This window comes from Jatropha curcas, chromosome 1, assembly GCF_041381405.1.
Source record: "Jatropha curcas cultivar XTBG-Jc1 chromosome 1, XTBG_Jcur_1.0, whole genome shotgun sequence".
NCBI lineage: Eukaryota > Viridiplantae > Streptophyta > Magnoliopsida > Malpighiales > Euphorbiaceae > Jatropha > Jatropha curcas.
In genome coordinates this window covers 25,453,564-25,480,967 of record NC_143151.1, presented here as the reverse complement: position 1 = coordinate 25,480,967, position 27,404 = coordinate 25,453,564, and the positions used below count along the sequence as shown (strand labels likewise).

Sequence of the window (27,404 nt, the reverse complement as noted above, 5' to 3'; positions counted from 1 at the left end):
AATAGTTATCATTATTGATACATACACATATCAATTTGTGTATTCACGCATTTATAATTGTCTGATAATCACTTTAAAGGTGTCAAATATTAATAAAATTAATAAATTAAAGACATAATAAATCTTTTAGAAAGTTCAGTGTACCATATAAATTAACAAACTACTCGTTAAATTAACAAGTTAACCAATTCTTTTGGTGAATGAAATTCTTGAAAGCGTCCAAAGAACCTAAAGAAGTTGATGGAAATCCATCTTCAAATTTAGTGGACATGATAGAAGCTCTTCTTTTCATTTCTTCATCTCCCATTAGCCTTTCTATCCCCTTTGTAAGATTGTCCTTTGTAACCATTTTTGACATATCATCACTAACAATATAACCTATCTTCAGATGACTCACCACTAGTTTTGCATCATAGTATTGGTCTCCTCTAATAGGCCAAGCCAGAAAAGGAACACCTCTCCCAATTGCTTCCATTGTAGAATTCCATCCACAGTGTGACAAAAATCCACCCGTTGATGGGTGACTCAGTATCAACAACTGTGGTGCCCAACCACTTATAATCAATCCTCTTTCCCCAACTTTTTCTTGCAAACCCGAAGGAAAGTAACCGTCTTTACCTGAACTTGTTTGGACTGCCCAAATGAATGGTCCGGTCCATTCTTCTAATGCATTAGCTAAATGAGGATACTCCTCCATTGTTGGACTTGTTGAACTACCAAATGCTACATATAAAACTGATTTTTGTGGTTTTGAGTCTAACCAATATATTACTTCATCTTCAGTGACATTAGATTGTCGGTTCGACCTACTCTCACCATCGCGAACAAGAGAACCAGCCGATTTCCAATACGATTCGGGCAAAAGCGGACCGATTCCCCAAACTGGTTTTCCCATTTCATTTGCAAGGTAATCAATAAAAGGACGTTCAAGTTCATCACAAGTATTTATCACCAACGCTATCGAGTCCTCCGCGGAATCTATCCACTGTGGTCTGTCTCCAGGATTTGGTGGGCCCATTTTTCTCGGCCCACTTGGGCTTGATGAACTACTTCCGACGCCGCCGCCGCCGCCACCGTGAGGTCCACCAGGCCGTCGTTTAAGATCTGACTCTGTAAGAGCCATTTCCTCCGGTAGTCCTTGTAGTAAAAACAGATCGCCAGGTTTGATAGTGTTCGGATTGGATTTCCAGATTGCGTGCTCCATGGCAGCAGAGCATGCTCCAGAAGTGAAAAATCCAACAGTAGGCACTTTGAATTTTCTGAAAATGTCGACAGTCCAATTCAAAATTACAAGGACATCAACTATTGCACAAACTGGTAGATTTGTTTGGGTTCGGGTTGAAAGGAGAGTTTCAAGTCCTAAAGCCAGTTGGTTTTGGTCGTCTTTCATTCGAAGATGGAATTGGGATTGTGAGGGAGGTGCAGATTGGATTTGTACAACTTCAAAGAGAGGGTTTTGGATAAAAGAGACGGGAACGAAGGAGTAGAGATTGGAGAAAATAACAAGGTGGGGTTTGAAATTAAGAGATGCTAAGTGCTTACATAGCTCCAGAGAAGGAAGAAGGTGGCCCTGCCCAAAGGCTGGAAGAACAAGGATCTCCATTGACATCTTTTGGTGATTAGAGGAAGAAGTAATTTCTTTGCATACAAAGAAATCATTATTAATAGACCAGAGGAGGTAATGTAAAGACAAAAAGCAAAAGTTTGATGCACTGAAAGTTCGGTGTGAATGGTGGTTTGCGAGTTTGTTTTTTCATCTTTTGATAACAATAAAAAGAAAAATAAAGTAAAATGGATAATTAACAATTTAGATTGCAAGTTAGGTTTATTAATTAGGATTTAAGTGTGTAGCTAATCCTAATCCATTTGTATGTGCGCACTATGCGTTTTCTATTTAACCAATAAAAGAAAAGATTAAACTTGTATAATATGTAAGTCTTCTCTTCGTGGTCATCACATAGTATGTACCATGGTTTTATAGAGCATGTCATGTTCATTCATTGTGTATTGTCTATTTAACCGATCGCAAAAAAATTATAATTCAAATTTTACCATTAAATTCAGATATTTATTGTGTTCATGGCCTTATTATAATAAATTTAACATATGCCTTTAGAATTGAAATATAATTAAATTTATTATCTTTATAAGCAATTAATATTCAAATTGAACCGTGAATTAAATATTAATCTGATTGGTATTTTCTCTTTTTATAAAAATATAAAGAGTGAAATGTCTTAAATTCAAATTCTCTCTGACCATAGTAATTTTCACATAATATCACTCTTACCTATTGAATTTAAGTTATGAGCCGATAGTCTTCAGGTTGAATTTAAGTTGGGATCAGATGTTGATAAATCAAATATATTCTTTAAAGAAGTGGTTAAAGTTAACATTCTAACTGCAAGTTTTTTTAAGGCGGTGGAAGTGCTCAGAGTATTATGCTGCTTCTTTGCCGATAAAAATAAAAATAAAGATTTTTTGCAGAAAATTGAAAAAAATCTTTGGCTTGCTACTGGGCGGGCGTCAACACTACGCGACATATATTTCAATTTTGATCATAAATTACAATTGCAATTATCAAATTAGAGAATAGTAGAAAAATATAAAGAATGGGAAATAATTGGAAAAGGTTATAAAGTTTTGGATATATTAGTAATATTCCTTGCTATTTTTAGGTCTTATAGAACTTTTGTTCCACCCAAACTTTAGTAGGCTGTTTAGACATTAGTTCAGCTTTTACTATCAAGTCCTCTTACCGGAACGCAATATGTATCCGTCCATACGTTATCAGGTAACGCTAGTCACCTTCCAAGTTCCACGGAACAAGCACCGCCGCCACTGCCAAAACTACCATCACCACCATATACAAGTTGGGCCGTTAGAGACTAAGTTATCAAGCAAATGGCGGGTATTTGAATGTGCAGCGTTAAGCAAACAAGGGCAGCGATTCCTGTCTTCTCTTGCCACCGCCACGGCCGCCAGAGATAACTCGGCAACCAATAGTTTGATCAAGAAATTCGTAGCAGCTTCGCCTAAATCTATCGCTCTTGATGCTCTCTCTCATCTCCTTTCCCCTAACTCCTCGTACTCTCATCTTTCCTCTCTTGCATTCCCTGTGCGCTACTCTCTCTCCCTCTCTCTCTCTCTCTCTCTCTCTCTCTCTCTCTCTCTATCATTTTCTCTTACAATCTCTCTATCTCTATCACTCTCTCTCACAATCAAGCACTTATAGATTTGGGCATTTTTGTTGCAGCTTTATTTGAAGATCCAAGAAGCACATTGGTTTGATTGGAATCCAAAACTAGTTGCTGAAGTTGTTGCTTTGCTTGATAAACAAGGGCAATACAATGAGTCAGGAACCCTAATTTCTGATTCAATTTCTAAATTAAAGCTTAGGGAGAGAGATCTTGCTTTGTTCTATTGTAATTTGGTTGAGTCTCACTCCAAACAGAATTGTGTACAAGGTTTTGAAGATTCTTTTGCTCGTTTGAATCAATTGGTTTTTAGTTCCAACTCTGTTTACATAAAAAAGCAAGCTTATAAATCTATGATTAGTGGATTATGTGAAATGGGAAGGCCTAAAGAAGCACAAGATTTAATTGAGGAGATGAGAGGGAAAGGAGTGAAGCCTTCAGTCTATGAGTTTAGATGTGTTCTACATGCATATGGAAAATTAGGATTGTTTCAAGAAATGCAAATGATTCTCGATCAAATGGAAAGTGGAGGGTTTAAAGTTGATACCGTTTGTTCAAATATGGTTCTTTCTTCTTATGGAGTTTACAATGCACTCCCAGAAATAGTATCATGGCTTAAAAAGATGAAGGATTTGGGGATTCCATTCTCATCAAGGACTTGTAATTCGGTCTTGAATTCATGTCCTACGATGATGTCCACGGTGCAAAACTCAAATGCAAATACTTATCCGATTTCAATTCAAGAGTTGATGAAGATTTTGAGAGGAGATGAGGCCATGGTGGTTAATGAATTGATTATTGGTTCTTCTTCAGTTTTGGAAGAGGCAATGCAATGGGATGCATTGGAGTCTAAGCTGGACTTACATGGAATGCACTTATGTTCAGCTTATTTGATAATGTTGCTTTGGTTCGAGGAAATGAAAAACAGATTTAATGGTGGAAATTATGTGATTCCAGCAGAGATTACAGTGGTTTGTGGTTCAGGAAATCATAGCATAGTTAGAGGGGAATCTCCTGTCAAGCGAATGATAAAAAGCATTATGGTTCAAACGAGAAGCCCTATGAGAGTTGATAGGAAAAACCTTGGTTGTTTTATTGCCAAAGGAAAAGTTGTCAAGGAATGGTTGAGCTAACTTTCAATAATGCATCTAGTTTGTTTAATTGAATTTGAAATCAACTTATCGGATGTGATTAAAAAAAAAAAAAAAAGGATATTTCAAATATCATATGAGGTGTCGTTTGAAATCCATTTCAAATGAGTTCTCAAGTACAGTATGAAACTAAGTACTCGACGAGAGGAGTTGATTTGGAAAATCTATACTATAATCAAATTATACATCTCACATTTCAAATCATTGCATCCAAACGTTTCAATTTTTCAAGCTGAGATGATTATGGAATGATTAAGGTAACTCTATAACCTACTTTAGTACATATACATAATAGCATATATACAGAAAGAAGAATGCACGACAAAAGCTATTATGCACCTGATGTGTACCTCAAGTTACTCAAGTGCGCGCCTTGCAACTTTAATAACTGTTTAAAACCAAGGCATCCACCATATATACATCTTTCCAAGATTTTTGTGTGACACTGCTTCGGCAATTAATCGACGAGCTTGACCTTCCACAGCCAGAGGCAAAGAAGGCGCTGCTCCAACACCAACAACTACACCTTGCAGCCTTGATTCAATATTACTAATTGCTCTCTGCAATGCTCAACACACCACCATTTCGACAATTAGATCAATTAGAAAATTTAACCTCAAAACATCCATATGAGACGAGCATAATGAATTCAGAAATATTAGCTATATGATTTTCTTGGGCAAGTCCCTACTCAAGATTGTCTACATCCTACAGAATTTGATTTACCAATGCCTATAGTAAAAATACTAAAGATGTTAACCTGTGCATGCGGGTTTTGAACTTCAACCCCACTCGATTTATGAGATTTTGTCCACTCCACAAGAGGATCATGAATGAAAGTCTCAAGAACACTCATCAAAGTCTCCCTGTGGGTCCTCAGTACTGAAAGTGTGATTTCGCATACCCGTAAGAAGATGCCCTCACATCCAGTGATGCCCAAGCCATCAATCATGTTCTGCAAGTTATCCAACAGTCATCACAAGAATTGAAAACCAGGTTTGGAAAACCACATGCAACAAGAAATGATCCTAAACTAGAGATCGTGGTGAGATATTATGTTGGATATCTATAGAATGTAAAAACTGAAGACAATTGGGTAGAACGTCCAGCAATTCATATAAAGTATTTGCATTGTCTCTCACTTGTAAATTATAATCAAATTCTAGCACCACTCAGAAATATATCATAAGCAGCTACAGAAATGCAAACACAGATTACCTGGGTTAACCTAAAAGGTACCAGCTCAGGCTTCTCCAACTGCAAGCCTTTATCAAATAGGCAACTGAAATCTACATGAACACAATCACCTGTTGTAGAGTCAAAGAGAATGTTTTCGCCATGCCGGTCTCCTAGCCCCACAATATGCCCAACCATTGACCAAACTGCAGTAGTGTGTGCATAAGCAATCCGAGCCCTAAACCAAGCGGCAGGCTCAGAAAATGTGGTTAAGAACCATTTGTGGAAAATTGGAGGGAACATCGGAAGAATCTTATTCTTCAGCATCTCATCTTCTGGCATTTTGCCTTGGCATTGATCATAAAGCCGTTTAATTTGAGGATTAGTCTTCTGCCTATCAAATTTTCCACATGTTATATATAGGTCTTGAAGAATATGCCGCAGTCCACGAGTGTGGGGCACCCATTCCACCATACCACAGTCTTCTGTTAGAGGAATCACTGCAAAAGTACGAATATATAGTTTCCTTCGGCGGCTTTCAGGATATTTGGATAATAACCGGTTGATCATTGCATTGAACTCCATCATGCGAGCATCCTTCCTAAGGTCATCCTTGGGTTTGCAGAGAAATGGACGTTCAATACCATCACTACCCAACAAAACAACCTGAATAAACAAAATAGGTCAGCAGTCACAAAAATGATCTTCAATATGTTGTATAATGGACTTTTAGATACAGAATAATTCACTTAAAACACATGGACATGGAATGACAAACTCAAATTAATGGAGTTGGCAAGAATGACAAATTAATGGATGTTGAATATATGCTGAGTAGAGGGTGTAATCACCGAGTCAAAATCGATACAGTGCGGAGCTCAAGTGTAACTAGATTAGACAACTCAAGACTCAAAACCAGACTTGAGCTTGTTCGAGTTTTAATTTGAAAGTTCAAACTTGGCTGGAACCAATAGTCAAACTCAACTCGAATAAGCTCAATTACCATTAAAAAGTAAAAAATTTGTTAGTATAAAATTAAAACAGAAATAAGCTTGAATTTGAGCTCGAATTAGCAAACTATTACATATTTTATATAAAATATATTATATAATAGAAAAAATAATTTAAATTATATTAAATTTAAATGCTCAATTACACTCGCAAGTAACTTCGATCAGATAATTTAATACTCAAACTCAGGTCAACTCATTACTTGAGGTCAAGCTTGACATGATTAAAACTGGTGAAATTCGAGTATTTGTAGCTTGCATCGCTTACACCCGACCCCACCCCACACACCACCCCCCCCCCCCCCCCCCGGGCAGTTGCCAAGAGAGTAGCATGATAAATTATTTCTACTTGTCTAATATTGGAAGCTCAGTGTGAGCTAGAAAACCAACTGATCTGAATCAACTTAATTACTAGTGAAAAGAATGGAAATCATAATCCATTAGAGTTTTGGTATGAGTCAAGTTTTTTATCATATTCAAGTGAATTAAATAGTTTTTCATGAAAAGAAAAAAACAGGAGGTATGCCTACAACAATGATTGATGAACTTTTCAAAAATAAGTTTCTTTTTGCAAAAGTGAGGACCTTCTAAAATTTCAGGACTACCTCAAACAACATCCTGTGCAGGCTGTGGAGAACAGAATTATGAGTGCCCATGTTATGAACTAGAGATGTTTCTACAAGGAATTAAATAAACGAAAATGCACAATGAAATTTGAAGCTTCTTTTCTGGAATCAAAATGATAAAAGAAAATACCTTCTTTGGCCGTTGCAGTGATGAAAGAATCTCAGCCTCATCAGAAATTCCTGAAATTGTTGGAAGATCAGAGGCAGAAAAGATATCAGAGGTAAGAGAGTCAGAAAGACTGGTATTATAGGTTGGTAAACTAACGGTAAGAGATTGTTGAATTGGCATAATAATTCCCAATGGCATCATCCTTTTCAAGGAGCTGAATTCAGTAGAGATATTTATTGTCCTTGCTTTTGGCTGGCCTGGGTGGAAGCACAACTTAATCAGATGATCAATCAGGCTAGCAAACTGAACAAACAAATTGCTGCCATTGTTTCCTTGGCTGAACCCTTTTTTAGCCTCTTGTATGATTGCTGCAGCTGCCTCCCGTCTTGAAGGGACTGTGGATTTTGAAACAGCTGCCATAATCCACAATGCTTGTTGCGGGTATTGCCGGAGGACAGAGGTGATGATGCGTTTGACCAATTTAACAATTTCCTCGTTCTGATGGCACACTCTAGAGACCAACTGAGGCAACACTGTTAACCATTGATATGTTGGCAAATCCTTCAAACAGCCTCGCATAATACTCATTACCTGCAAAAGAACAACATGAGAAAACATCATTAGAAAATAAGACCAAGGAAAGAGTTACAAATAAAACCAATAAGTAAAAATGAAAATACTAGCTTTCATCTCAAATATTACAGTACCTTCTCATGAACCTTTTTCAAATCTTCATTGGATGACGAGCCACATCTCTGATAACCACTACCAAAGTCAAACCACAAGGTCAGCAATCTTGGAAGTGCTTGAAAGAGATTTTTGTGGCCCTTATGAAGTCCCTTGGCATAGAATAATAGTACATCAGGTACAGAATACCACCAACGCTTCTCAGTAGTCGAAGGAGAAACAACAGCAGATGCCAATGGTACTGGTCTGGGACCTAGTTCAGAATTATCTTCCTGACGTTTTCTGGCATCAACAAGTACCTCATCACAATACTTGGCTAAATAGAAGAAACCTTTATCCCACTTAGGCTGCAGTTCCCTAACCCTGGAATAAAGTGTTATAACATCTTCCTTCTGCTTTTGTCCAGTGTAATGAATCCATCTGGTATATAGTAGGAGAGTTTTTGCAATATCTTGATTCTCTTTTGAAGCTTGCGTATCACAAAGTGAAGGTTGGGGATTCAGTGGAACCAACGAAAGACTGGTAATCGATGACCTTGCAGCCGGGCCTACAACCTTCTCAGGCATTTGCAGAAGAGCTTGTTGCAATTCTGCAATAGCACCATCTGATCTCCTAGTACTCCACTGAAGCTTGGCCTTTTCCATATGAACATTAGGTGCACCTGAAGCCTGAGCTTCTAGAATTGCTCGATTTGCAGTCTCATAATGACCAGCCAAGCGACAGAGCTTCGCATATTGAAGCCAGCAGTTCCCAACTTGAGCACCAAGACCACTAGCACCAAATACCAATCTCCGAAAAGCTAAAAGTGGCTCCCTTGCCCAAAGAGATGGTTGTGTAAATCTGAGCCGACTTTCCCAGTTATTCATCAATTTTGTGAATTCTAGATCACCCAGATGAAATGTCTTCTCCAAGAAAGAGTTGTCGCCAAGAGAAGTATGGAAGTCCTCCAGCTCTCTCAGCAAGTGAAGTTTCACAACAAATGGATAAGCCCGTACATAGGAATCCATGCCTGCAGCAGCAAGAGGAGCAATGAGAGCTTGTTTGGACAGAGCAATCTTCTCAGCAACTGAAAATTGATCCTTTTTCATCATAGCCTGGAGAATCTTTGCGACATCCATATCAAAGGAAGCATTACTCTCAGAGCCGCTACATAATAAACCTTCTTCATCAGCCCCACTAAGGTACTCATCCATCATATCCCACTTGCCAAGCCTCCATGCTGCCTGCACACCTTGCATAGACCATGTTTTCTTGTATTGAGGAACCCTAGAAATTAAACCATCAACATGAGTGACCATGGCCTGAAGATGGCACATGTTCAGCAGACAGTTAAGCACATCCGAGTGACTCTGAACCGAATCGGGCTCCATCTGCAAAGCCTGCTCACAAAAGGTTAAAACCTCTGCCCAATTTCCTGCCTTTTTGTTTATTAGGAGCTGGTCCTGTAAGCTTAATGATTTACGTAAACAAGCCAATCCAGATAAACCATCAGGTTCATCTAGACAGCTGTATATTTCCATCAGATAGGAAACATCTTCATCCTCAAAATTGCCGCTTCTCTCAGCTGCTGGGTTGAAGGAGCCAGACTTCATACGCACATGAGATTCAAAATACATCAAAGACCTTGCGTAAGCCTGGCATCTATAGGAGGCCTTAGAAAGGGTTAGCTTTGGAATTGCAGTCAAAAGCTCAGAGACATATTTACATTGTGTAAGAAGTTGATCCTGGTCTGTCAAAGAAGTTGAACTTTGATCTTTGGACCTGGATGATTGCTTCCTAGAAGCCGATGCTTGGAGAGATTGAGAAAGAGCTAGTTCTTGCTCTACATCATCCACCCATTGGCCAAGGTTATCAAGGAGAGTGAACACAGCTTGGATGCAAACCTCACTCTGGCCACTGCTGAAAACATGAACCATAGCACTGTTATCTGAGGCAGCAGCATCAAGAACTGATAGGATTTCCTCAGCTATGCCAAGGCGTGCTTCCTCAGTACCATGACAAACAGCATTTAAAACTAAATAAGGCAGCAGATAAATTGCCAATTGCATATCATGACGCACAATACCTCGACAAGCATTAAAGATACTCGCACGAGATCCAGTTGCATGTGCAGTCAACTTTTTTATCCAGAAAAATATCCATCTTCTGAAAGACATAGAAGGACGGTAAATTGGGCCAGCTGATGCAGAATCAGCTACATTTGGAAGCTGAAACCTAGAGGTTAAGCAAGGGGCTATTATCTCTTTGACATAGTTAGAGAACCGGTCCCACAGTCGCTGACCCCTACTATTCACTCTACTAGTATTTTCAGCACTCTTATCCTTCAGTATTTGTGATGAAGAAGCAGCAACATTCTCGTCCAATGATGCCTTACAGCCTGCAATTTTTAGCAGCTCCTGTATTGCCAATGCAGCTGAGTCTTGAACAATAGTATCAGGTGCAGCTCTAAAAGCCCTAGCCAGATGTTTATGGATTAACTCAAAGATAAGGTCATCATCCGAACATTCAATTTTAAAGCGTTGGCATGAAAAACCCTTCACTTTGGCAGGATCAACTGCACCTAATGCTCCAAGACAATCAGCACAAACCAGCTTCAGCCGCTGTCCCACTACAGTCCTTGACTCTTCTGCACAGCCTCTTAGTAAGGATGTAATCAATGAGCTCAAAACATCAATTTCTGCAGCAACTTCACCAGTGATCAAGGCTGTGATGTCTTCCCTTCTCAAGTTGAGTAATTTGCTCAGCTCACATGCTACCATATACCTTACATTCAAGTTTTCATGGTTCAAACCATCAACAACATCTCTTAATTGATCCTTCAAAGTCATTGAACCACGAGCTTCCTGAATAGCTTCATTTACTTCTCTTAGTGCAGGAATACTGGGTAAGGGAGGGAACTCACGTATATGCTGCTTCAAGAGAATTCTGTTCTTTAACACAAGTTCTTCCAAAATTTTCACAACTCCATTCAAATGCATAGAAGGGTTTTCTTTATATCTTTCCAAGATGGGAATAAGTGCAGCAAACACTTGAGAAATTACATGTTTAGTGCTAGATGGTGATCTGCTCGCCAATTGCATAATGAAAAAATGCAAAACACATAGCCCCTCACTTTGTAGTGATTCTTTATCAACAGCATGCATGAGAAGAACCATTAATTTTGGGACATAAGTATTAAGCTGAGATCCCATCATTTCAATCAGCATCTTAATACGTTGTAAAGCTTGCTTCTGCAACCAAAAATCCTCTGAATGAAGCATTTTTCTATCAATACTGTTAAGGAGGCCAACAAAATGATTCCTCAAAAAGACTGGAAGATCTTCTGCACCTGTCAGAACTCTGGCAATTTCTTTTATCATCTCAGGCACTCTTGATAACCTGCATATGAAGAAAATTATTGTAACTGGTAGAATGGAAGTTACAATCATACATTGGCAACACTATAATTATCAGTAAGTAGCCAAGAATTAAAGAGAGAGAGAGAGAGAGAGAGAGAGAGAGAGAGCAAAAACAATGTCAAAATGATAGAAAGCTAAAGCTATTTAGAATTCAATTCCTAGTTCAAAATTGAAAAAAAAGAGATCATTATGCTCAATAAGCATGGCTCATTTCAATGAATGGCCCAAGCTCAAGCTTGAGGAAGCTCAGCTTGTTAAGGCTAGTGAACTGGCTTGTTTATTAGACTCGCAAACTAGTTCATTTAATAGGCTCATGAAATAGCTCGTTTACAGATTCCTTTATATTATTTATAGCATTTTGTAATGCACTAAATATATTAGTTTTATTAATAATTATTCTATAAATTATCACATACATAGTTATTATTCAAAATTATATAAAAATAAAAAACATATATTATATATGACTAACTTATGCGATAGTTAATACTCTACAATTCTCCCATATAAAGAATTAGTAGAATTAATATTCTACTAATTAGACAATTATTCATTATGATATAAGAGTTATAAATCATACATCACAATAATAAAATGAAATTATGATTAGATAATACACTAAAATAGAGAATATTTTTCTGCCAAAACTACATAACTTAGAATTGAATTTCATTAACATAACATACATAGTCTAACACCACTTCCTATATAAAAATTAATTGTATATAATATTAATTTTAAATATATTATTTATTTATTTAAGCGTTTTATTTATATAAAATTAATTTAATTAAACTACATCATTTTAGATAAAAATAAATCTACTACTTTGTTGCCTTTTTGTAGTAACTCATAAAAATAAATTTAATGATATGTTTTAAATAAATGAATTATATTTTCTTTTTATGTTTAATTTAACTATATATATATATATATATATATATATATATACACACACACACACTACGACTAGATAGTATTATTATGTAGTTAATCATGTAATTTCTCATATATAAAATTAGAGTATACTCTTATAGTATACATGTGAATATACATATTAGTACTAGGAATAAATATATTAGAAATAATTTAGCTATTCCATATGAATCGGCTATACATAAATAATTGAGAGAACTACTATAATAGATAACTACATGATAGTTATAGAAATTATTATTGATTAAACAGTTTATATTTGTGTTGTTGATAAATCAGGATCCATTAAAACGGTTAAATGATAATTTGTGTGTTTACTATGTTCGGGTAAATTCTTGATGTTTAATAGTGAATTTTGCCAAGAGGGTCCGAATTTCCCTTATTGTCTAAGATAGCCATTAACAATCGGTTATCTTTTTAGAGGGACTTTAGGAGATCAATAGAGAGGATATCACCACTAACAGTTATAGACATGTAGGAAGTCATCATTTATATTTTATTTATGATTTCTACCACTAAAATATCATTATAATATCCAGCATTATGATTGATCATAAATAATTACGAACAGTATCATTATATATAAAATTTCTATCTCTGTATTATGATAACTAGTATTATAATTTTAACTAATATTATAATAGTAATATAAAATACTATTACCAGCATAATAATACTATTACAATTGTGTGTGTGTATGTGTGTATCTGCGCGCACGCGCGCGCATCTGCACAGAATATAAATAATCAAAGCAACTTTGAAGGTTTATACCTTTGGCTTATCTCACCTAGATCACCACCATCCAGAAAGCATACAAGTTCATCTAAAAGTGCAGGCAGTGCAGCAGCAAATATTTCTTGGTTGTCAGAACCAGTCTGATCATGATAAAACTGTAAAGTAGAGAGTAATTCCTGTCTTTCTGCTCGATGAAGCGCAAAAGCAAGCACTTTAGGTAGCCAATTAACTATCAAGGGCACCATGTCAGTGTTTAAACACTTGGCTAACTCCAACAGGGTATGAACTGCTTTGTCATTTTCCTGGCGAGACACCACCAGCTTTGGAAGAACTATGGGGATCATTTTTTCAACAAGTTCTTTTGTCTCAACACCAATTACAGCTTCTGCAAACTCTCTGACCATTTCTGGACGACTAGTGAGGCTCATAGTTAGATACTCAAAGAGTTCACTTCGGATATGAACAACTTTTGAAAGAACTAATTCAAACCGTCCTTTAAGATGGAAGAAGCAAGATTTATGTATTAGCCTTGACACACTCATTCTTACTGTCATGTGTGGATTATCAAGTTGATCAACCAACAAAAGAAGAGAATGCAAGAAAAGTTGACTAGAGATATCTACTGCAATCATAATTTGAGCTGTTGATTCTAGAAGAGTCTCAAGGATTTGAGGATCCTCAGCTGCTGCCATAGCATGTTTCATTATATCCAAGAACTTCAGTTCTTTAGTTTGATTTGCTGAATCCCCCTCTAAAAATAAGCTATTTAATATTGAACCATCAAGGAAGGAACTGATCTGATTGCAAAATGCTTCCCTTACAGCCTTCTTTGTATTAAGCAGTAAGAATTCAACACATCTAATCCATTCAAATCTTGTCTTGGTCAGAATATCTGCAGTACCATGGACAAGTATGCGTCGAATTATTCTCACACAGCCAACTTGAACCTCTTCCGAAGAGTCATCATAAAGAAATTTAAAGAATAGGGATTGAAGATGAATGAAATCACAATTCAAACCAACTTCAATTTGCATATCAGGTACTCGTATTATTTTATACACCTCATGATTAGGCATAACACTTTTGTCACACTTTGAACACCAGAAACCTTGTAGTATGCAATCTACTGTCTGATTACGTTTCCCATTATTGACATCCAAAAAAAACTTGCATTCAACCTCATCTGGACCATCAACACTGCTGTAACGTCCATAAAGGCAGGACAAAAAACCAAGAGAGAAGGGAATGATTTTTTTAACTCTATCATGCTCTTCTCTCCCCAAGAATCTGCAAATTGAGAGATGATAAGCAAAATAGACCCTTCAGTCAGAAGTTTCAAATTGATCTAGCTACATGCACAAGGTGTACAAGATTAATTTATCAAATAATCTCCTGTGACAATCTTTTTTCTCTACTAACATCAAGCCTACAATATTCTTAAAATTAGGCATGCAATAGTAATGCAAACCAAAACATCCAAAAAGTGAATAGCATAACATAAGCAACAAACTAGTCCCTTTTAACTGTCCAATGAAGCAGAAACTTAATTCTGCTTAGTGAAGATCAGTTTGGGAGCAGAACTTTTTATTTGCCCAACACAATTGAAAACCCTGAGACAAAATAGCAGATTATGTATGCATGCTTATTTTGTGCATGTGTGCCATTACAATCAAATAAAGGACAGCTACATGAATCCTTTCTCATCATGGGCTGTCTGCCACCCTTTGACAAGGGCTGTAAGATCCAACAAACATCACATCCCAATTATGTTTTATCAATTGAGAAAACTTTCAAAAGCCTTATACTTCCACCATAGCCAAAACTAAAAATAAACAATAAAAATATTGCATTAAAGTAATTGTGCTTTTTCATAGAATTTCAAAAAATCTGCTCAACCTCCCAGGGATACAAATTGATAACTTCCAAAATCTAGCAAATAAATGATATTTAGTCGTTCCTAACTCTTTCGAATCCCAAGCAACTGTGTGCCTAGAATTGTTTAACCAGTTCCCTAATCTAATTTAAATCTAATATTTTGAGTCTGATGCTCCCACTGCAAATGATAATCTTCCAATTAACAGTTACAACCACATTATAATCTATTGATCTAGTAAATTTAATAATAAATCACAACCAGAACAAGTGTGCATTTGCATGCATGGAGGGATTTGCAAAATTAGAAATCTCCATTTGGATTTGATTACACATCAATCAAATCCTTACTGGAGCTCAATTTGAAATATTTATAAAGAGACATAATTTCAAAACTACCACAAATAAGCTCTTGTCCAAATTCCAGAATCTAACTGTTAACTTTCATTTTAAAAAAAAAAAATAAATAAAGAAAATAATAATATCTCAAATATATCTGAATCCCTTCCTTTGAAATCCTCTCATTCAAACATAGAATGAAAGAACCATTTAAATATTTTGAAGATTAAGCAAAAAATCCTATTGTTGCAATAAAACAAGTTAAGCTGAGTAAGAATGCATACAGTTACAGTATGTGTATGATCACGTTAATGCAAACTTACAGAAACATGCAAGACAAATAGCACATTGATTTTCCCTAAAATAAACACTTCATGCCAATAAAATCTCCAGTTCAGACTGTCATGTTGACATACAACTGTTTGCTCCAAAAATCTAGTGGTAGTCCAATAAATTTGAATTACTGAATCGAAGCATTACTTCTTGGTTGTACTATTTATTGATGGACAGCCCACCAGCAAGATAGCAATAAAGATACAACTTTTTTGAAAGATTTTTTTAGCTAAAACAAGATCATGTATTTTTATGACAAAGCATCAAATCAAAATCAATGCTTTCAGAACTTACTCAATCATCAAATTAAGTAAGAAGTTGGTGAAGGGATAAGGGCTGAAGTGCTGTATATATACATATATATGAAATCATATTAGTATAAATAAATGAACATTTAAGATAAATAAATCAAATTACACCATACTGTATTTTTCTTTTAAAAATAATTTGGAAGTTCCAACTATGAAAATAATAGTATTCTGAAAGAAAAAAAAAAATCAAAATAACTAAAATGGTTGCCAAACTTCTTATGCCGCAAGAGCTACGCCATACCCTCATCAATTCGACATTTATCCTTGCATTGAATGATTTTGTTTTTTAATCTTTTCAAACTGAGGAAGAAACGCAGGAGTAAAGCAAACCAAACTTGAAAATCAGACTAACTAGTCCCAAACCAAAAATCTAACCTAACCAGTCCCACCTGTACTGGTTAGCCTATTGGCCCTCTACCACTCTAAGTCATTTGGTTTTCATTGGACATGATGATTTCCCTCTCTGTTCAGGTCTTAAATAAAACTCAAAATTTCAGATTATGTGATATCAGATCTTAGCAATTACACCAATAAAATGAAATTTTATCTTATATGCATGGAAAAGTAACAGACAATTTTCTACAGTTCACTTACTCTAGCCTTTTGAACATTTGTGCAAGCAGACCAAGACCAGACCACAAGACAATCACTGGCATGGAAATGATAGTTTCCAGTCTAACTTCTTCAGCTTTATCATGAAGACCCAAATCCAAGACTTCCAGAACATTTTCAGTATTCAAACTAGCGCCAAGCTTGGACACAACTTGGATAGAGGTACATTTTGCTTTCCATGGAGAATGCGATCTAGCAACCACACCATAATGAGTCCATGGAAGCTTTAGCACCATGTGTATAAGATCCACCTCATCACCCTTAAGTTTGAAAAACTTGTCCGCCATGAGAAAGGTACCTAATTAAAAAGACAGCTTCACAAGTCAAATGGAATAACTGCATAAATATAGGTACGATTATAAAGTTCTACAGTTAAAACTATAAATCAGTTAAAGAGAACCATCTTAAATTTTCAACGAATAACTATTTAACAATATCTTATCAAAACAGTATCAAAAACTAAGGGCCTGTTTGGTATGCACGCTGTTTTTATTTTTGGTTGTTACAAGAATAAATAACTGCATCCATACAAAATGATTTGAGGAAATAAGCACAAATACTTTGCAATTTAGTTTATAGCAACCTGTTTTTCTCTTTACGACATCAAGTAAGAAAAATGAAAGCACGACCAAGTCAAGAAGCATCCCACATGTGTGGGCTCTGGGGAGGATTGATGTATGTAGCCTTCACCCTACTTTCTTGTAGAGAGTTTGTTTCTGTGGCTCAAACCCAGGATCTCCAGGTCATAAGTAGAGGATTAGACAAAGTTTTAGCAACATAATTTTCTTTTGACTGTTAGACAACAACAACCAAAAACAATAAGGACAATAAGTCCACCCTTAACTTCTTTCTTCTATCATTAGATTTTGAAGGAAAAACTAATAAAGTCTGCTTCAAAAACTTGTGCACAGTTTCATGCTATAATGATGCAGGAGCAATCCTAGTCCTAATTGGATTCCTAGCACAACTAGGATTTTATTTAATTTACTGTTTTATTTCAGATTTGCATTAGTTTTCCGTTTCCTTATTTGATTAGGATTTACTATTTTATCATTGAATAGGAATAGAGTTTTAATTCTTTCTTTAATTAGGATTCCTAATCTAGTTAGGATTTATCACTATAAATAGACAGCACTAGTAGCATTGTAAATCATCTTATTTTCCTCATAATTTTAATTCAAAGGTTATAAACCTAATTATTTACTGTTCCACCTACAATCAACCCTATTCTAGCTTACTTGTTAAAAACTGACAGCCCTACATCTTCCCCTGCGTCAACTGGTATCAGAGCACAAAAACAGATCCTAGGATTCTTTTTTTTGTCTGAATTAAACCATGGTTGGAAGAGGCAGAGGCAGAGGCAGAGGCAATCAGCCCCAACAAGATGAAATAGCTGAGATGCGGCGAATGATTGAGGATTTGACCCGGGCTGTACAAGCCTTGCAGCGTCAGGAACCCGTGGAAGCCCGAATGGAGACTCCGGAAGGCAACCACCAAAACCTTGATTTTCAAGAAGCTCTTGAGAGTGAAGAGGAAGTCGAGGACGTAAACCCCTTTCATGAAGCTGGACCTGCAAACCCAGCAGCACGAGGCAGATTGGAAGAGCGTTTACTTCATGCTCTTGATTTAAATAGTGGAGGAGTTAAAATTGAAGTTGCTGATTTTTATGGAAAATCGCATGCCGAAGACTATTTAGATTGGGAAACTAGTTTAGAAAATTATTTTGAATGGAAACCAATGGTTGAAACCCGAAAAGTGCTTTTTGTAAAGCTTAAATTAAAGAGTACTGCACTTCAATGGTGGAAGAGAGTTGAGGAGCAGCGTGCACGACAAGGAAAGCTTAAAATCAGCACGTGGGAGCACATGAAAACTAAGCTAAGGAAGCAATTTTTAGCAGCTGATTACGCAATGGAACTATATGAAAGGTTCCACTGCTTGAAACAAAATAGCATGTCTGTTGAAGAGTACACTGCAGAATTTAATAATTTGTCCATTCGAGTTGGAATATCTGAAAGTAATGAACAAATTACCTCTCGCTACCTTGCTGGTTTGAATCAGTCCCTTAGAGATGAAATGGGCATAGTCCGATTACACAATCTTGAAGATGCTCGCCAATATGCCTTAGCAGCTGAAAAGCGAGTTTCTCGTTACGGTGCTAGAAGGCCCATAAACAGAAGCAATTTGCAAAACAATTTCGGACCTGCAAGAGGGATTCAAACAACTCAACGAAGCGGGAAAGAGGCTGCCGCTACTAATAAATACAATGAAGAGACAGCCTGTGTTGACGGGAACGGTAAAGGGAAAGGTATTGTACCTTATGGTCGACAAAACAATTCTGGTTCGTCTACAAGGAGAGGCAACAATTCTCAAGTTCGTTGTTTTACTTGTGGAGAAAAGGGACATACTTCATTCATCTGTCCACAAAGGAGGGTGAATTTAGCCGAGTATGATGAAGACCAAGGCCCTATTTTTGATGAATATGATGAGGAAGTAGAAGAAATTGATGTTCATCCAGCTCAAGGTGAGTCTTTAGTTGTTCGAACAGTCATGACAGCCATGAACAAAGAAGGAAAAGAAGATTGGAGGAGGCGTAGCATTTTCCGTACACGTGTTATTTGTGAAGGCAAAGTGTGTAATTTAGTCATTGATGGAGGAAGTATGGAAAATATAATATCAAAGGAGGCCGTAGAAAAATTAAAGCTTCCTACAACAAAACATCCTCATCCATACAAAGTAGGTTGGTTGAAGAAAGGACATGAGATACCAGTAACATCTCAATGCTTAGTGCAATTCACAATGGGAGATGACTTGGTAGATGAAGCATTATGTGATGTAGTACCAATGGATGTTGGGCATATTCTAGTGGGACGACCTTGGTTGTATGATCATGATATGGACCACAAGACAAGGCCTAATACTTATTCGTTCTACAAGGACAACAAGAAGTACACTTTGCATCCTCTCAAGGAAGAAACAAGGCAAACAGCAAATAAAGGAGCTGCAACTAGTAAATTAAATGGGCTTGTAAGTGTTAAAGAATTTGCAGCTGCGCATAGTGAGGTGGGAGTCACATATGCCTTAGTGAGCAAACTAATAGGAGCTGACCAGGTTGAAAAATCAGTTGAATATTCCTTTGAAATTCAACGATTATTGCAGGAATTCAAGGAGCTGATTAATGAAGATGTACCGAAAAGCTTGCCACCATTAAGAAGCATCCAACATGCTATTGATTTGGTACCAGGAGCAGCTTTACCAAATCTGCCTGCATACCGAATGCCTCCTTTACAGCGGGCTGAAATAGAAAGACAGGTTAAGGAATTATTGGAAAAAGGTCTGGTGCGTGAAAGTAAAAGTCCATGTGCTTGCCCAGCCTTATTAACACCAAAGAAAGACGGTTCTTGGAGAATGTGTGTAGATAGTCGTGCTATAAACAAGATTACAATTAAATATCGCTTTCCAATACCAAGATTGGAGGATATGCTTGATCAACTAGCGGGTTCTAAAGTGTTCTCCAAAATTGACTTGAAAAGTGGATATCACCAAATTAGAATGAGGGATGGTGATGAATGGAAAACAGCTTTTAAGACACCAGATGGGTTATTTGAATGGTTAGTAATGCCATTTGGCCTTTCTAATGCACCAAGCACATTCATGAGAGTCATGACAGATGTACTCAAACCTTTCTTGAATTCTTTCGTTGTGGTATATTTCGATGACATTTTGATTTATAGCCGCACCGAGGAAGATCATTTAAAACACTTGCGACAAGTGTTAGAAGTACTTCGTCAAGAGCAGCTGCACATAAACCTAAAAAAATGCAGTTTCCTGCAACCAGAAGTGGTATTCCTGGGATACATTGTGTCCGCTGAAGGATTAAAACCAGATCCAGAAAAGGTTCGTGCAATTACTGAATGGCCAGCACCACAATCCATCAAAGAAGTTAGAAGCTTTCATGGTTTGGCCTCTTTCTATAGGAGATTTATCCAAAATTTCAGCTCAATTATGAGTCCTATAATTGAATCTATGAAAGAAGAAAAGTTTGAGTGGACAAATTCTGCACAAAAGGCATTTGAAAGAATCAAGTTTTTGATGACTAGAGCACCTGTTCTTGCACTTCCAGATTTTGAGAAATTATTTATTGTCGAATGTGATGCTTCACATGAAGGGATTGGAGCTGTTCTTAGCCAAGAGGGCAGACCTCTTGAGTTTTTTAGTGAAAAGTTGTCTGAAGCTAAGAAGCATTACTCAACTTATGATCTAGAGTTCTATGCCTTGGTAAGAGCTATTCGACATTGGCAACATTACTTAGCTTATCGTGAGTTTGTGGTTTTTTCTGATCATCAGGCCTTGAGGTATCTAAAATCTCAGAATAAACTCAACAATCGACATGCTAAGTGGAGTTCTTTCCTTGATGAATTTAATTTCTCACTAAAGTATAAATCCGGTCAATCTAATATTGTGGCTGATGCATTGAGTAGAAGATCCCTAATTTTGTCAATTTTGAGCACTCAAATTACTGGTTTTGAAGAACTGAAAAACCAGTATGATTCAGATTCATGTTTTGGCAAGATAAAGGCTGATTTACTGCATTCTTCAGAAGCTGAAAGTCTGCCATACCGATTGCAAGATGGTTATTTATTCAAAGGGAATAAGCTATGCATTCCTGAAGGATCTTTAAGGGAACAAATCATTAGAGAACTTCATGGAAATGGTTTGGGAGGACACTTTGGTAGAGACAAGACTTTTGCGATTGTTTCTGACCGTTATTATTGGCCAAAGATGGAAAAAGATGTGAGAAAATTGGTGGAACGATGTCCAGCCTGTTTACTCGGGAAGGGAAGCACGCAAAATACAGGATTATATACTCCTTTACCCGAGCCAGATGCACCTTGGGTTCACTTGAGTATGGATTTTGTTTTGGGACTTCCAAAGACAGCAAAGGGATTTGATTCTATATTTGTTGTAGTGGATCGTTTCTCTAAAATGGCTCATTTTATCCCATGTTTCAAGACTTCTAATGCAGTTCATATTGCTGAGTTATTTTTTCGAGAGATCGTGAGACTACATGGTGTTCCGACTTCTATTGTTTCCGATAGAGATGTAAAGTTTATGGGGCACTTTTGGAGGACTTTATGGAGAAAATTTGGAACTGAATTGAAATATTCTAGTACTTGCCATCCACAAACAGACGGTCAGACGGAAGTTGTCAATCGTAGTTTGGGAAATCTATTAAGATGTCTCGTTGGGAGCAATACAAAGACATGGGATCTAGTTATTCCCCAAGTTGAATTCGCATATAACAACTCAGTCAATCGAAGTATTAAGAAGACTCCTTTTGAGGCTGCTTATGGACTTAAACCTCAGAATGTACTCGATTTGGTGCCCTTGCCCCAAGAGGCTAGAGTAAGTGCTGAAGGGGAATTGTTTGCTGATCACATCAGGAAAATTCATACAGAAGTGAAAGCTGCCTTAAAAGACAGCAATGCATCATATGCCTATACAGCCAACCAGCATCGGCGCGTACAAGAATTTGAAGAAGGCGATCAGGTTCTCATCCACTTAAGACAAGAACGTTTCCCTAAAGGAACTTATCATAAGCTGAAATCTAGAAGGTTTGGACCTTGTAAGGTGTTGAAGAAGATCAGTTCCAATGCCTATGTAATTGATCTTCCATCTGATTTACAAATCAGCCCAATTTTTAATGTTTCAGACTTGTATCCTTTTCATGGATTTGATGGAGTGCCATCCTCCATTGAAGCACAAGTACAAGAGCTGCCAATTGCAAAGGCTGATGTTATTGAGGAAGTGTTGGATGTCAAGGAAGCTCGTTCTAGGCGTGGCAACCAATATAGACGATTTTTAGTTAAGTGGTTTGGAAAACCACCAGGTGAAAGTACATGGATTTCTGAAGAAGAGCTAAAGCAAGTTGATCCAGCCATATATGCGGAATATATCAAGGCTTACTCGTCAGAGCCGAGTCTTTCTCAAACCCGGGGAGAATGATGCAGGAGCAATCCTAGTCCTAATTGGATTCCTAGCACAACTAGGATTTTATTTAATTTACTGTTTTATTTCAGATTTGCATTAGTTTTCCGTTTCCTTATTTGATTAGGATTTACTATTTTATCATTGAATAGGAATAGAGTTTTAATTCTTTCTTTAATTAGGATTCCTAATCTAGTTAGGATTTATCACTATAAATAGACAGCACTAGTAGCATTGTAAATCATCTTATTTTCCTCATAATTTTAATTCAAAGGTTATAAACCTAATTATTTACTGTTCCACCTACAATCAACCCTATTCTAGCTTACTTGTTAAAAACTGACAGCCCTACATCTTCCCCTGCGTCATATAAACATGTGATGAAACATAACAGTGATTCAAGTTTTTCCCCATAGCCTAAACTGTTGTTGCAACATGAAAACTTATAAAGACAAGACCAGAATCAATTACTTAATAGCAATCAATTCATATCAAAGTTTTTGAGGAAAAAAAAAGGAAAACAAATAAAAAAAAATATAAACATCTAGAATTTTCCTGATTTTGCTACCAAACCAACACTCCCATCACTAATTCAGGGCTAATTGTTTACCACTATAGTTTGTACCCTCTTAATGAGGATTTTATGGCAAGCCTAATAATCAGAAATGGCATGAAATTCAGAGTTCAAATGAAGTCACTAGGTTTCATTAGGAGAATATGGAACTGTCAAAAAATTCTTTGGAAAATAACGAAGAATTATTTTTAACGGAGCTTTCATAAGAACAACATCATCAACAGCAATCCCTGATTTTCAATGAAAATTCGATGCCATATATGACAGAGTAAGTTTCTTGTCTTACTTTGCATAAGCAATATGCTGTGTATTCCTTCTAGGTATATGGAAATATCAAATGTGATTGAACTGCCTTGTTTTGCCTACAAGATGCAAATTTTTAAAAACACAGTCAAGTGAAATGATAGATTTTTAATAATTTCAAAAACTGGGGCATACCTGCTCACATATCCATGGGATCCATGACTGCATCTGCTGGAAGATGCAGAGTGATATACTGGTAATTGGGAATCTACAGAAAGCAATACAAAGCATGCTAAGAGCTGCTAATGCAACATCTCGTCTTAAAGAATCAGGGTTAGCAAAAGAAGGTTTTAAAAGTTCAATAAATGAAATAAGAGATGTATGCATATTATCCGCATATACTTCTTCTTCTTTTCCAAAATTAACTATATGAGTAAACTTGCTCTCCTCTAGAGCATTAGCATTGGAAGCTATCATATCTTCATCTACCTTTCGGCGTTTCATCTCGATAAAGTCTATATCCTTGACATGCCTCTTTTCTCCAACCCTCAAGTTCTCAATTGATACATAATCTGATGTTGGTAAACCCATAATACCATCTATCGTTGCCCTCCCTCCAACCTTCTCAGACCCAAGGAGTGCGAGAGTTTCATGAAGGCAATCAATCAAGGAAAGGCAGGGTTCTGGAAAACAGAGAATGTGTATTAGACACTCTGGCCTCCAAATATGAGGGGGGCAAGTTCTAGCAATCCGTATGTATGAACTGCACAAAGCCACCTGGGTAAAGAGAAAAATAAACATGAATAGAATCTAATGACTTCATTCAAGTCAGTCGCCAAATCAATAAGCTAAGCATAAGACAAAAAAGAATGCCTCACAAGAACAACCAAGATTGCAATTTGTGTTAATCAGAACCAGCTCAGCATCTAACCTTAAGCTCTTGGCTTTTGGTTCTCCGCATTGACCAAGGGAAAATATTCATTAGATCCACAGCCGTTAGCTTTACAACATCATCAGGACATCTAGAGTGCAATGCAGTGAGGCAACCACCCATGGAGGAATCATAAACCACATTTCTGCAATGCAAGCAAAATTTATTTGAGGTAATCACTGAACAAGTTCATTACAAGTTCCCTTCCACATATGACACAGAAACAAGAATAATAAGGGAGAAACAAATCCAAAACCGGCATACAGCAAAATCAACAACTGCAAAATTAGATACTGGCCTATCATAATCTAGGTCCCTTAAGCTCTTGTACATTTCCCTTAAGCCTCAGCGAATTAGCATTGATGAATTGTTCAGTTCAAGTTCTTGAGAATTAATACTAATATATAGTTAGAACTAAGAAATATGGAGACCAATAAAGCATCACCCCCTAAGATGTAAATTATTTTCTGGATGAGTGAATCTAAGTCTCATCTTTTTTCTTCATCATAGTGCATTCTGATATAACTTGATTCAGCTTTATGGCATTCCATAAGTTGGCTAGAACCGAAGACATAAAGGCCTTTCAGCAAACAAACTTTAGTAATTATGTAGAAGGACAGTGAAGTGTAGTATTTTTATTATTTGGCTATAGAGCAAACAGCAAACTCAAATTTCAAGTATTTTCCTTTTTTGCAATTATTGTGGCAATTTTTTTATACATTAAGCAAATCTGGAAAAGTTTCTTTAACAGATATTCAATTATCAGATAGCATGTCTTTCCTTTTTTAATTTTTTTCAATTCCTTTTTATTTATATTCATTGTCTTGATTTGGAGAAACATATTATATTAACCCCTCATTATCTTTCTTCTCTGTTAATAAAATTTTCTTCTTTTATAAAACAAAAGTAAATACTCATGCAAATGAAAAGTATAAACTGGCACTGACTGGAAGAAGAGGAATCTCTGTAGAAACTATGGTGCCAATTAGCACCCACCAAAACTTGGCCATGATGTGCAACATAAATCAAGAAAATACCAATGCCAATAAAGTCTAAATACAGACCTGAATATAGGAAGCCCCTCTTTGTCCTCACTTAATATTGCAGCTATTGACTGGATGATATTCTGATGAGGAATGATGTCATAATCAATTACTGACCCAACGACGCGTGCAAAATCAAAACATGCCTTCCACAAAATTTTAACTGTCAGACAAATTTTCCAAACAATAACCTTAACCTATTTCAATTAACCAACTGAAAAACCAGTTTAAGCCCACACTGACTTGAAGAAGATGAAATGATCAATTTATAGAAAATTTTCAACCCACCATATGTAAGTCAGGATCTCCATAGCATAAAAGAGAACAGACAGCCGAAACTTTTGACACATTGACGAGTCCTTCCACATATAGAGTTCCTTCAGTTAAACATTTACTAAGAATCTTAATCATCCAAGTTGCAAAAGGTCGCCACCTCTCTTTGCTTGTAATGTTGATCAAGATACCAGGGCCATCCATGGGTTTACTACTTTCCGGAAGATCAGTAAGGCATGTAGGATCACCGGAAACTCTAGTAAAGGACTCACAGAAACACTTCAAATTTAATCTAGCAGAACTAGACATGCTTGAAGTTTCAGCAGAGATTGATGCCACATACAAGATATCTGTACACAGATAAAGAAGCATTGACTGTTACATGTATTTCATGTTGATATGATCATTGAAGAATGATCGATGCACCAAAAATGCAAGACAGGAGAGATGGTATTCAATTTTTTCCAATTACAGGGCAGTTTGTATGCCCAAAGCTGTACCAAAAGTTAAAGTATCCCAACCATCTGAATGAAATCATTATGCCATCTATTCCCAAAGAAATATTTATGGAAAGTCATTTCTCACCTTCAACAGCTGACATGGTATCAAGGAAAAATTGACAGTATGCATCTCGTGCTCCAGTGCGAAGCAAGGATAATAGAGATCCAACCGTTTCAAAAATCACCCCATGTCGTGAGCTGAAACATAGTGGTACTCAAATAGATGTTTAGTAACATACAAGCACATCTAGATGTATGGTTTGACAAGAAATTGATAAAAGAAAGTTAAAATAAACCATCGCTTTTGCATACTCATGAATGTAGCGCCAAAAGAAGCTATATATATGCCCAAAAGATAAGAATCTTAAAGCTTGGATTCAAGAAGAAATTTAACCAAAAACATCCTTTCCAAAAGCAGTTCGGTAGTTAAGTGAATAATACAAGAAATGTGATCCACACAACTTTTGCAAATTAAGATTTTCAACCTGTTTGCCTAAATTGAAGAAATTTAGCATTTTCTTATGCACATAACAAAGAGGTCGACATCCTAATATCTGACCAAAATGTCCATAATTTTGTTTTTTCAATCTCAGAAACTAGAATGCTAAGTGGTAAAACCTCGCAGAATTAAAAAAATTGAAATAGATTTCAGCAAATGGAATTTCATTTATAATATCATTGTGAAAAATAAACTTGCTTCGATTCCTTTTCTTTTCCTGCTCAGAAAATCCATCTCCTTTAATATAATCAAAACATAGTGGTAACTGCAAACCGTATCAAACACTATTTGCAAGAGAAGTTGAAGTCACTTACCAAAATGAAGGTTCTGCAAAGAATGGCAATATCCTACCAATCACCGGCAGTATAGCACTGGCCTTCCCACGGTAAAAGACGCCAGGAAAATTCCTCGCCGTGTGAGAAATTAGCTTTAATATAGCAATAACTTCTCTCTCGCTGGCTGCATTAAAAGCAAATTTCGAACTCAAAAATCCAATTGAAATCCAATAATTTTGTATAAGCTTATCCTACCATTTAAATTGCGTTTTCATCGTTTCAATGTCTTGGGAATCAAAGGGAAAGTTAGGGTTTACTGACCTGAGGAAGAGGGGACGACATAGGCGTGAAGGAGATTAGGAAGGACAGACCAAAATCTATTAACTAAAGCATCATCGTCGACATTGTTGGGTGGCGTTGAAGAGGTTGCTGCTATGCGTTCTCGAAGTTCGTGTACTAAGCTGGAAAGGTTACTTGCCATTTTCGCTCCCGTTTTTTTCTCTTTACTCTCTAGCTCTCTTCCCTTCCCTCCCAATTTCGAAATGTCGACTTGCTTAAGTTAAGACCCCTCTGTGGAGACGCAGTCGCA

At 36.6% G+C, this 27,404-nt stretch overlaps 3 protein-coding genes across 7 annotated transcripts; 1 reads left to right on the top strand and 2 right to left on the bottom strand.

The window, feature by feature from the left end:
* Nucleotides 1-124: 124 nt before the first annotated feature.
* On the bottom strand, nt 125-1,825 carry LOC105638498 (scopoletin glucosyltransferase). Its single transcript, XM_089724957.1, has one exon. The coding sequence runs from the start codon at nt 1,607-1,609 to the stop codon at nt 173-175; it is 1,437 nt and encodes a 478-aa protein (XP_089581083.1). The 5' UTR covers nt 1,610-1,825; the 3' UTR covers nt 125-172.
* An 852-nt stretch (nt 1,826-2,677) lies between these two features.
* LOC105638497 (pentatricopeptide (PPR) repeat-containing protein) lies at nt 2,678-4,363 on the top strand. The gene is made up of 2 exons (XM_089726352.1): nt 2,678-3,118; nt 3,257-4,363. Exons 1-2 carry the CDS (start codon nt 2,771-2,773, stop codon nt 4,328-4,330), a joined length of 1,422 nt encoding a protein of 473 aa, XP_089582478.1. The 5' UTR covers nt 2,678-2,770; the 3' UTR covers nt 4,331-4,363.
* Nucleotides 4,364-4,498: 135 nt separating this feature from the next.
* On the bottom strand, nt 4,499-27,404 carry ATR (Ataxia telangiectasia-mutated and RAD3-like protein). Of its 5 annotated transcripts, none has more exons than XM_089726338.1 (15): nt 27,137-27,400; nt 26,855-26,999; nt 26,127-26,239; nt 25,557-25,891; nt 25,290-25,414; nt 24,226-24,370; nt 23,490-24,071; nt 23,338-23,413; nt 16,475-16,790; nt 13,062-14,312; nt 7,977-11,334; nt 7,291-7,860; nt 5,567-6,190; nt 5,109-5,303; nt 4,499-4,908 (listed from the first exon to the last, which is right to left on the bottom strand). In XM_089726338.1, exons 1-15 carry the CDS (start codon nt 27,294-27,296, stop codon nt 4,741-4,743), a joined length of 8,163 nt encoding a protein of 2,720 aa, XP_089582464.1. In that variant the 5' UTR covers nt 27,297-27,400; the 3' UTR covers nt 4,499-4,740. The 5 variants fall into 5 exon arrangements, with proteins under 5 accessions (XP_089582464.1, XP_089582467.1, XP_089582472.1 ...); XM_089726341.1 differs by having other exon boundaries at nt 25,290-25,351; XM_089726344.1 differs by lacking the exons at nt 4,499-4,908; nt 5,109-5,303 and having other exon boundaries at nt 5,966-6,190; nt 7,291-7,340; nt 7,426-7,860; nt 27,137-27,404.